General features: G+C 41.3%; 1 protein-coding gene across 4 annotated transcripts in view; it reads left to right on the top strand.

Moving 5' to 3' along the window:
- Positions 1 to 10,817, top strand: part of DENND5B (DENN domain containing 5B) — a 517,562-nt gene extending 506,745 nt beyond the window's left edge. For all 4 annotated transcript variants that reach the window (XM_069228198.1, XM_069228199.1, XM_069228197.1 and 1 more), the window contains one exon: positions 5,888 to 10,817. In XM_069228198.1, the coding sequence (XP_069084299.1) occupies positions 5,888 to 6,071 (184 nt within the window). In that variant the 3' untranslated portion in view covers positions 6,072 to 10,817. The remainder of the gene's footprint in view (positions 1 to 5,887) is intronic.
- The last annotated feature ends 1,242 nt before the right edge of the window (positions 10,818 to 12,059 follow it).

Raw genomic sequence — 12,059 nt, 5'->3', positions numbered from 1 at the left:
GCAAGGTTTAAACCTTGTAGGGAATGTTTCAAACAATTGTTTGTGATTGACCCGCATATGGGCTCGTATGTGATGCCGGAAGCCGGCAGTGACTGTGCCTTGATGCATCTCAAGGCCTTACACAATTGGGAATTAAAGCTGTTCATTGTAAAGCATTGCAAGACTCCACATCATGACCAGTCGGGGTCCAAAGGAAGATTAAGATCTCGCTCTAAGGACGTTTACACGACAGATCGTCGTCCCATTCCAAATCTTCAGGTAAGTCGAAGAAAAAGCACAAAAAGTTCAAGTGGTACTCAGACTCTTCCTGCTACTCTTGATCTTCTGATAAGGCGCGAGGGCATCACCGTGCTTCCTGGTCTCACTCTCAAAGCCACTTCAGTTCTGAACCGATTCAAACCCTTGTCTAGCGGCAACCCGAATTTCCTAGACTGTCAGCTGCCGCAACATATCAAAGAATTTCATGAAGCCATGCTGTGGCTTTTTGGTGTGTTATTGACTCCCTCTAGTATGCCTTCAGGCTGAGAGGCCTCCTTACTTGGCTTTTACTGGGTGGTCTACCCTCAGGGCCTCTAGGGTTGTTCTGGGTTCCGAATTGACTTTGGTACTGGCTCTCTCGGGCGCCACAACCCACGCTAGAACACAATGCACTCGGCAACCAATGGGAAGAACCTTAGTCATGACTGGCCAAGTGAAGGCTATTGTCTTCTCTTGGTTCCACACACTGAAGATGCTCAAGAAGATCTTCAAATGACTCCTAACTAACACAGACAGAACCATCACTCGAGCCTTCATCACTAGCAAGTTGGACTGCAGCAACGCACACTATTCTGGAATCAAAGCTCCACTGACCACAAAAATCCAAACCATACAAATCTCTGCAGGCAAGCTCACCCCTAACTTTCCACCTTGCACTCTCATCATCCCACAACTCAATCCACAGAGGAGCACATTTCAAACGCCTTACTCACACATGCAGAGCCTCACACAACATTGCCCTACGTATCTCAACAATTGCATAAACTTCTGGAAACCTGCTCTCTGCCAGACTCCTTCTTGAACACACACCTGCACACGCAGTACGCGATCAGGCATTCAGGTCTTCTCCTGCATCTATTCTAATGCCTGGAACAAGCTACGCTGGCACATCAGAGCCTCCTCCTCACTTCTTGAATTCGGCAAGAAAATAAAGACTTCGCTCTTTTCCTAGTCCTGACCATGGTTTGTCCCATACAGCTCCTGCTTCAGTTCCAGGGTACTCTCCTGGGTGAGTAGTGTGCTGTACAAATAGATATAACTCTACACTCAAGAAGTTAAGACCAACGTCTTGCCTGAGATGTTTCAGCTGGGCCTACAAGTTATGATCTCCTACTTCCCTCGAGCAAGTCTCTTAGGGAGATGCTTTTGGGGACTGGGGCTAAACCCTGTTCAGTGCCTCCTGTCAGTCGGCAGGTTGCCAGTACCATCACCCTGCTGCAGGCGATCCAGACTTCCTCACCCACCTCCCCACTCCTGAGAACCTTGTGGTACAGGCATCAGCCAGCAAGGTTAACCCAAATTTGTTCTTGTCTGCTCCCCCCTGACAGGAAACCAAGAGGATAGAGAATTTTAGGAGGTAAGCGTTCTCGTGCACAGGTTTGTCCCTTACTCTGTGAATGCCAGCTGCCTTATAGGTCACTACACTCGTGTTGTGGGACTCGATAGCCCAGGTGTTGCCTATTGTACCTGAGGAAACACGTCATCCTTTTCTTAACCAGTGTCAAGTGAACATTCAAGAAAGGGATGGCGGTGGTTGCAAGTATCTTCGGAGGTTTCGGGTCCCAATTGTCCTCTTTCAGTGACTGGCTGCCGGTGGTGGGTTCGCCCCAGGCAGTCTTCACCCAACTCCATGACATTTTTGGGGTCACTATTAACATGCCCAGGTTACACCTGACTCTTTTGTACTTGCTACCATTTGTCTGAGCCATTCTGGGCATGGTGCGGTTTTGTGCCTATCCTCCAGGGCAGAGAATCCAGGGAATTCGGCTATGACCCCTGTGTTTCATCATCAGTCCTGGATGTCAGTTAGGATGACTCTAATGCTGCTGGGACTTCTGTGCTCCTGCATTCTGCACGTAAAGCATACCAGATGGCATATGCAGGATTTCCAATGGAATCTGAAATCACATTGGGTACAGTACCAGGGAGATCTCTCCGATCAGCTCCAGATTTTGGCAGAGACTGCAAAAGACCTGCCGTAGTGGCTGCTGGACCTCAATTGGGTCAGTGGCAGACCCCTCTCCCTACCCCAGCCAGTTGAAACAATAGTGACCAGTGCTTTACTTCTCAGTTGGGGTGGCTACCTGAGAGAGTTGGAGAGGTGAAGATCAGAAGTCTCTGGCGGAGGCTCAGCTTTACGTCACACTGTTGGAGCTTTGAGCCATACACTTGTTTTTGAAAGCTTTCCTTCCGCTCATCAAAGGAAAGCTGGTGAAGCTGGTGAAGGTGCTCAGGTATAACGCTACTGCCATGTGGTACTGCAATAAGCAGGCAGAATGGGGTTGTGGACCCTTGCCAGGAGGTCCTGCGCCTCTGGACATAGCTAGAACACCAGGAGGTCTTCCTGGTGGTGTGCCACTTGGTGAAATCTCTGAACACAAGGGTGGACTCTTACTCAGCCATCAACGCCTTGCAGATCACAAATGGCAATAACATTCGGAGGTGGCGCAAAGTCTTTTCCTTCCCCAAATGAGTAAAACCATGGCTCTGTCTTTTCGCTACCACCAAGAACTTGCAATGTCAGCACTTTTGTGCGTTGGAGTTTCCAAGGAGTCTGCCTACTCCAGCCTTAAACATACCCTCTCCCCATCCCTTCCTTAGCCCTAAGCCCTCACCCCACCACTCTCCTATTCCTAAGCCCCAACTCTCACCTCTTTCTGAGCCCTTAGCTCTCACCCCAGCCTCTTCTCTAACCCTAAGCAGTGAGGTCTCTGCGCTCCTAGGTGGCATTTGGACTCCCCTATCATTCTTTGTTCCGAGCGATATAGGAATGTCCAAAATGGCGATGGTTCCCTGGTTTCTTTACTGCTTTGCAAAACTCCCAATAATCATTCAAAGAAATACTTTGGCCAATTAGATTCACTTTTAATAGCCTTATGTGGGGAACAGGGAGACAACAAATAATTCAGGCCAAGTGAAGGCTCCTGCTATACAAAGGGGGATGGTGAGAGCCTGACTTTTATGGTTATTTGGCAGCCCAACTAAAATGGCTAACCAGGTAGCTTGCGGGGACTCACACACGAGAAACCGGATACACGATTGCCCAGACACAAGCAGAAACTCTGAGCATGCTATTTCCCGGGAATAGGGGAGTGTGACAGTCCCTGCTGTTGCTGACTAATGCTATGACCCTAAGCAGGAATACCTTTACATACACAGGTAACACATGCCATGTGCCTCAGCAGTTCCTTTATGCCATTTCCCCCACTGAGGCATGTCAGCTCATTCCTCGAGAATTAGAGGTGGGGGGGCATGGTGGTGGTGCTGGCCTCAGCATCCTTAGAGTCCTTTACCATGAGGGGGAACTTATGAACTTTGACATGTTACAAGACCTGTACACTTTGCCAAATGGACAATTCCCTTTTTATGGAAGAATTAGAGAATCCCTTGAACGACACTGGGCCGAGACTCTTGCTGAGCCCCCAGCCAATACGCTGCTACTGACAATACACTCTTTAAGACACAGCTGTAGATAGGTAGCATGGTTATGTAGGGTGATCCACAAACACCCAGACATATCCCTACAGCCTATAAGGGAGTCATAGGAGGAACTCGCTGGGAGAATAATCCATGACAAGGAGTGGTGATTAGCCTTAGATAATCCTCATAAGGTATCCAGGAATACATGTCTTCGCTTAATTGAATTAAACCTTATACACAGTCTACCTGACGCCACAGAAAATTGTCCATCTGTTCCCAGGGGCGCAAACTGACTGTATATGTTGTCATCATTCCCCTGCAGACTTGCAACGTGTCCTATGGGATTTCTTGTCATTGTAACAATATTAGGATACAGTTCAGATTACTATTGCAGAGTTATTGCCAAGGCAAAGTTGAAATCAATAGAGGTCTGCTTGATAGGCATATCCTCAAGAGCCCCCAAAACTAAAATAACAACAATATTTTCACGTCTGATGGTCCTATTGGCTAAACGCTGCATTACAATGCGATGGAAATCCACCCACCGTGAATTTAGCAGGCATTCATTTTATTCTCTGCGAAGGTGGAAGGGCGAGTAATACACAGGGAAGAAGATAGGGGCCTGAGATGGCACCTTATTGCAGAACAGTGGGAGGCCATAGTACAGGGCCTAAAACATTATGGGAAGGATGACAATAGACCTCCATGATGGAGGGATTGTGGGGCCAAGTACCCTAACTGGATAAAAGACTTGATGTCAGGAAGCCAACTCCCACTAGCTTAGGAGTGACCCCACCACCACTCTACGTGACCCCCTATCCCACCCCGCCCAGTTCTTGAGCCACCACACCTCCTCAGACTACGTGCCAGTATGCCCAACAGAAACCAATGCCCCTTGTAGACCCTAGTCCCACACCCACATTCACACATAGAAGCTACCTAGACTACAGACAGTGTAAGCAATGACAGACTCAATTGCTATTTTGATCCATGTGGAATGTAGGGGGCAGTTACTGTTATTAATCAGTTGCTATGACAACTAGGATGAACAATGCTTTTCAATTGACGATAACCAAGTACTTGATTTGAAAATCTAACAATATGCATCTGTTAACATTTTTTGATAAGCTGTATATTGTCCTGCTTCTTGATAATTTTTCTTGGATGGAAGATATGAAAACCCAATAAAGCATGTTTAAAAAATAGATATCTAAGGGTGTCACATTTCTGATTATACTAGATTATTGGTTAACATCCTGAGTTGATCCAAGTTTTTTAAACACTGTTTGGCAGCCATTTCCTTAGACGAAGAGAAGACATTTGATCTAGTAATTTGACCTTTTATCTTTACTTTGGTATGGATTCAGTCCTATGTTTATTAATGTAGCGTCTCTTGTGTACTCACCTAAGGTTTGTATTTTTGTAAATGGTTTAATATCTTCATTGTTTTCACTTCATCATTGAGTCAATCGCCTTTATTGATCGTCCTAGCCCTGCAGCCCTTCATATCTACAATTAGACAGAATCCATACATCCACAGATTCCAATATGGTGACAAACAATTAAAATTCTCTCACTATATATAGCTGATATTCTACTATTCATCACATCTACAATCCTTTTTACCTTCGTTTCTTGCTGAAGGCACTAATCCTGCCTCCCTTTTGTGATATAAATTAATTTCGGATAAATGTGAAATATTTACACTTAATGGTGTATTTCTAAATACCTTGGTCTTTGGTTTAAGGGCGCAATAAAATAGACTATTTCTCTTTTTGTAGAAAGTAGTTCTTACAACTCTTACTTCCCTTTCACCTAGATGAAATTCATTTTTTTATCTTGGTGGCAAGGGTTAGACACTATTAAAATGATATCACAGCATGTCGTACCGTTTCACCTCTCCACCCTTCCTATTAACACCCTTTCTTGTTGAGAAAATCCATTCTATTCCTAATAAATAGTTGGATTGTGTCAGTTTTCGTGGCTTTTGTTCCTACTGCACAACGTTCTTTATGAAGTAAGCCTCTTTTTCTCTGTCTGATGGTGAGACTGCTTCTCGTTCCTTCTGTGTTTTCTCGTTTTAGGAATGTTTTGTTAGTCCATAATGAAATTCTTTGTCATAGGCTCCTAAGTGTATATTCCTCTTTTATCTGGACTAGAAATTATTTATTCAGCCCCACTAACAACTTCCCCTTTGTCTGTTCTGCAGGGATCACTTGCTCTCACAGTGGATTCCACTACTGGCAGAGTGCCCTGCCATCACAAGGATGTACGACGAGAATGCTCTCCTCCGTGATCATATGAGTGTGAATTCCCTCATCAGAGTTGTGCAGACTTTAGAAGAATTCAACATAGTTCTGGAAGGTTCCCTCATCAAAGGGGTTGATGTTTGACGCAACTTGCAAGACTTTATCATCTCCCTTTAGAAGGGAGAGAGGCGACTCTCATGCCTGCTGTTGGTAGCGCATCACTGTAAAGCAAGGCTGCATGTGACTATTCGGAGTGGAAAGTGTATTTTACTCCAGAGACTGAACTGTCAGAACGTGCAAAATTAACCTCAATGCAGTATTATAGTAAATCTGAATCGGAAATTACGTAAATACCAAGGAACTGTCGTGTTAGATCTTTGTAAATATTCTGCCACCTTTAATATATGTAAATATATTAATGCTGTTAATCAGATGTCCAAAGTTTGAATATTCTTCTGATGAAAACTGTTAACAGTCGTGGGGTGGGCTAATATTTAGAGGGTCCCGAAGAAATGAACCAGTTATGATGTAAGTACGATATAGAATCAATAGAACTTGTCAGGTAATCGAGCAAATATAAAAATGTAGCCATTCCTGTTTTATGGTCATTGGTAAAGGTGTTCTATGTGAAAAATGCCCCCTACATAACCTGTATTTGATTGACAAAATGTAAATGTATGTTCAACCTTCTACACAAGATTGGTGTGTTTTAAATATTTGTTAACACTGGGGATGCTCACACCTCAGAGAACCTTCCCTAGAAACTGCACTGGGATTTGAATATTATTGTTTAGATGTTGTACTACTGTTATCCGTCTTCATAGTAGTTACATATATTAGATCCTTCACTGTGAGGTTTTATTTAGATATTTGTTTCTCTTTTGAAATGTCTGGAAAATATTTATAAAAAGTTTGCCTAATTGACTTCTGCCACACACTTGAACATTGATGGAATCCGGCGTATTATTTATGGAATCAGAAGCCACATCTGTGCCCACATGATATATGAAAAGGTGGACGTACCACAGGGTGGGAACAATAACTCTCCAAATACGTTTCCAAATACGTTTCTGTAAATATTGCTGTCTAGTGATGATGCACCTTACTTTAGTTATTTTTTTAAGGGGGCCAGAGACTTTATACATCTTTAAATCTCAGGTTTTGTTTTCCATTCTAGAACTATCTTAGTAGTGAAATCACAAATTATTTTTTTTCTCCTTTTTTCTGGGAAATAACACATTCTTTAGGGATTAGATTGAATTTTCGATTGCATTATTATTTGAGCACCTAATATTTATTTGCTAGGGTAATCAAATCAAGTTACCAATTATTTCTGATTTAAACGTTTGCTAGCCAATGTATTATAGACTCTAGTTTGAGAAACAGAGTTTGGACGTTTCAAATGGAAAGGCAACAAGACCTCAGCTATTTTTGTAGTGTTGGTTGGAATGGAGAATAATCTCTTCATCTCCACAGCCTCTTTCTTGCCTGCAAGTAGGCTACTCGGGCGAGGTATGATTTGGGTGCCACTTTAATTATTCAGTTTGCTTCCAAACTGAGTTCCCACGTTTTCTCATGTAGTCATGCAGTAAAACCGCACACACTGTTTTCTTATTTCAAACATGGATTTAGTTGCTCACTTTTCACTTACATTAAAATCCCAAAGTGATACTGTACAGTTTTGACTTCTACATTATGGCCATTTCTCCATATTAAAAGTGCTCAATGTACTTAACATTAACATTTCACCACAACATATCATGCTTTCCTGCTGTAAATCTTGTATGTTATGGTTGTTTAAGAAGTAATTCACATCAAACCGTATGAGATTCAATGACCTTAACTGGAATGTATTGGTTTTGGCTATGCAAAAGCTTATTTTTATAGTATTTTTCAACATTACCATCCAAACTATATTATTTTACTGCCATCCAACGACTGTCCTTGACACTGCAGTCATTAGACTCCCTCTGGAGTTGTCTATCGGGTTTGCTTTCCAGATTTTCTAGTGTGAAATGCGCTGCTTGACAGGTAACAGAGCCCATCTGACAACGGGCTGTGTCCCATAAAAATCAGAATCCACTATATGGATCTGTAAAACAACAGAGCTGTTGCCACTTTTGTCACCTGTCAGGTTAATTGCCCTAACGGAGATTAAATATCCTATCATAAGAGTCTTTCTACAAAAAGCAGGGGAACACTTCCTTATTTATTTAACTGATTCATGCCTTTTCTGTGACCGTATTTAGGTAGCGTGCGGGGATTGTGCCTGGGAACTCGGCCTCAGTAACAGGACGATGTACCAGTTTCAGCTGTTCCCTAGTACTAGTGATTAGTCCAAAAGTTTTTAAATGGTGGTAGGTGATTTCAATACAGAATATTCTCCTTAGTAGGATTGTGTGTGGGTGTCCCGTGAAGAACCTCACTGCTGAGACATTCTCCAAAGCGCTGCTTAATCTCTTACACATCCTTTTAGGTCTTTACACCTGATTTGCCCCGTGCTGTGGCGCCTTCCAATCCTGATCTTTTTCCTGGCTCACTAAACCCATTCTTTCATGCCTATTGTGGAGTCCAGTTTTTAGATCCATGCTCTCTGTTACCCAAGCTGTTTAGTTCGACATTCTTGCAGGCACTGGATGGCAGTGCACACGCTGCAGAGAGTCTCCCACATAAGATTTTATATTATGCTGAACCACGTGCTTACCTTTATTTGCATGATCTTCAGCTTGTAAGCAGTTAAATCCTCAGAGTAGACATCTCCAGAGTTCACCTTTCTTGCATTTTGTGGCGTTGCTTCAGCCTTTTATTACAAGTTCTACTTGAGACTGTCTGTAATGGGACAATATCGTTTTCCTTCCCGAAGCCAGTAATTCATGCTAAATTTCAGGTAGTGATTGGTATCGACAAGGGCGTTTACTTGCAAATGTGAAATAAGAGTGAGTTGGTATGACCAGTATTTTAAAACTGATATTAGTATTTTATGCCTTGTTTTTACTGAAGTTCTAATGCATACGTACTATTCCAGTTTGAATATTTTAGCAAAGGTGCTATGAATCCCTCTGTATTGTGCAGGATAATTTGAGGTGTAGCTATTTTAATTCTTTATGGATTGTGCCAGAGAAGTCTCGAGTATTTTACAGTATGCACACATGCAGAGCAAGGCAGATGGTATTGCTTTCATAGCATCATAGTATTTTGACATCCTGTGCCCCTGACGCTCTGCTGACAAAACATTATTTTATGGAGGTGCGTCCACATGATTATGGTGTTTTTGTGTTTAATATTTTTGTGTGATTACTGTGATCCATGAAAATGTGAACTGTTCTTCAGATGTGAAATATGTTTAGTAGACTGCCCATTTAGAGTGTTTGTAAATAAAGACAAATAGAAAAACGGCCAGCCCTATTACTTCCACAGCATATACGTTTTACGTACATCAGTATTCCTACAACTTCTTCTGTTGCACTTGAGTTGTGAAAACGTTCCTGGAATCGAAAAGATGTTTACTTTCGTAAATATACGTATTTATATTTTTAAATATAATATTATCATTACAGTACTTCAAAAAAGAAAATGTTTACTATGATTAGAGTATAAATAGGTGTGTTGACTTAACATTGAATGTTTTCTGGGCCTTTTTATATTGAATCTAGAGACATTTGCAAGTGAGCATGCACATACTTGTAATTTACAACAAGCTTAGATACCCATACTAGGCAACTTTCATTTTGGCCAGTGGATAAAGCAATGTTTTTAAAACTAATGAACTACCAAAACAGACCTAAAATAAGCTTGTGCGTCACCTAAGTGTTTACTCTGCTGTGCTTCACGAAATGCTCAGGTAAAAAAGCAGCACTTGCTTTTTCCTCCGAGTTGAGTCCAAATATTTCAAAATCATTTATTTTGTAGCATAAAGAGACATTAAATGTATGAGTCAGAAAACTGATTTGTTCTGGTAGTTTCTGGAATCGAGGAACTGTTCTCCTGTTTGTGCAGTAGAAAAGATAAATGTATGTAATATAAATCAGCACACTAAAATACCCCGAATATCTATAGTGTGTAGGTTTTGGTTGTATGGAATCTGTCTATTGCCTCTAGTAGCAAGTTTAATTTTTTTTTACTTATATAAATTTAAGTTATTGCATTTTCTAAATAAAGTTTTAAGCTCATTCTTGCACATTCAGTAAATTGCGGGCATTCAGTTATGGTATGAACATCATTGAATAAATGCACCACACCTATCCAGGGTATTTCAGTAATTACTATGGTTGAAAGTAGTTAAAATTGTATTTACACCAGCGCATGTTAAATATAAGCATCTTAAGGAGGTTGAAGATGTTTCAGTTGGCTCGGACTATGGAAATCTTGTGTAAAGTACTAGGCCTTCTAAAGATTTGTAGCTTATATCTTTTAAACAAATATTGGTTCCACCCTTTTTTAAGGCTATTAAATGTGGATCAGTTTCTTCCATTGGATTAGTATGTTCTAAATATTTAACATACAGTGTTGCATTTAGTTACAGTTAAACGTTTTTTTCTGAAATATTGCATCTAGGCATGTTTAAAGAATTTACTATTTAAAATCAAATGAAGGTATGATTCTTAGGCAAGTCTTTTAATGTAGAACACTTGAAATAGATCATAGTGCATAGCTGAGGGAAAAAGTCGCTTTGAAATGTGCATCTCACTGTATTTTATTCATATGTAAAGAATATTGCTAACTGAATCTGTACTGGATTTTTGTCCAGAGAAATAAGTTGGCTGGAGTATTAATAAATCAAGCACTTTAACACATAGCAGAAACTGACATTGCTTTGTAATGTTTTGGAATACATTTAAGTACAGAATTTCTTGTAATTTACAAATAAAACCGGAAGTCTGTCAATAAGAATGTGATTATTGTGATTACTGCTTTGTAAGTAAAACTAACTAAACTAACTATAGCAGAATAGTTTCCTCAAAACGTCATCTATGGCCTATATGGGAGCAGGTCATCTTACTTCAGGGGTGAACTTAATGACTTCTGGGCTGGTTACGCTAATTGTACTAGTTCTGCATTGGTAGCCTTGTACGTATGGTATTCCTGCCTACATGCGAGTTTCGAAGAGCACTTTGAATCCATAAAATAGAATGTATACTTAGAAAGAGTTGACATCTGGCATTTACACTGTAGGTACAACCTCGGTAGCGTATGCAGGCTATTGATCACATTCTCAGTTTTATGCATTACAGCATCAGTTTTCCTTGCTGTTGCATAGAGAAGCCATAGGATCATTAGGGTAAACTTGAGGAGAACAAAATAGTAGCCTGATAGGCTGAATGCAAAGAGAACCAGAAAACACACATTGTACTTTTTAGGAGCCAAAAGCTTCCATATCCCAGCCTTCCTCTCAATGGCAGTTGCCTCACAGCCTTGGTTCTTGTTTCTAGCTCATGCCGAGAGGATCTCGTGAGCACTGATGGTAATTATGAGAAGACTACAGGTATTATCAAGCCTCTCCTGTGTCTTTGCTCCCCTTGATTCTGGGCTTCTTAGAACTGGCGGAAGAGAAGTTTAATCGTCTTGCAACCACTAAAATCACTCAAGTTTCTTGGAAAAGTATAAAGCACCAGATCGAGACAAATAATCTTATGCCAGGATCTAAAACCCGACCTGATTGTTCCCCCTCTGAGAAAGGAGCTTGTCGTACCTGTAAAACACCAGTTTTCAGTAAACCCATAGACTTTGTGAAAGATGTGCTCTGCCACAATTACAGGATTTACAGAGGATAGCACTGTCAGTCATATGGCATTGTTCTGGTGGGCCCTATACAAAGATTAACAGATGACCTTAAAAAAGAAAACAAAACAAGAGATTTCAGATGTCTGTATAGAACTGTCAGGCTTCATACCATAGAAAAATACATCTATAAATGTCAAACACTTCATAACGCTTCCATTGAAGTGGAGAAATCATTTGATACATTAGACTGGGGATCTCTCTTTCTTTTCTTTTGTTAGATGGGATTTGGCAGGGACTTCCTTTAATAAATTCAGGTATGGGTCAGGCCATAGAAAACAGTCTCGGTGATAGGTCATAGGCTAGGCCATACGACAGAGCTGCCCAATCTCTCCTCTCCTCTCCTCTCCTCTC

Source organism: Pleurodeles waltl, chromosome 4_1 (assembly GCF_031143425.1).
Source record: "Pleurodeles waltl isolate 20211129_DDA chromosome 4_1, aPleWal1.hap1.20221129, whole genome shotgun sequence".
Taxonomy (NCBI): Eukaryota; Metazoa; Chordata; class Amphibia; order Caudata; family Salamandridae; genus Pleurodeles; species Pleurodeles waltl.
The sequence above is the reverse complement of the archived record's forward strand: the minus strand, read 5'-3'. Positions and strand labels throughout refer to the sequence as shown.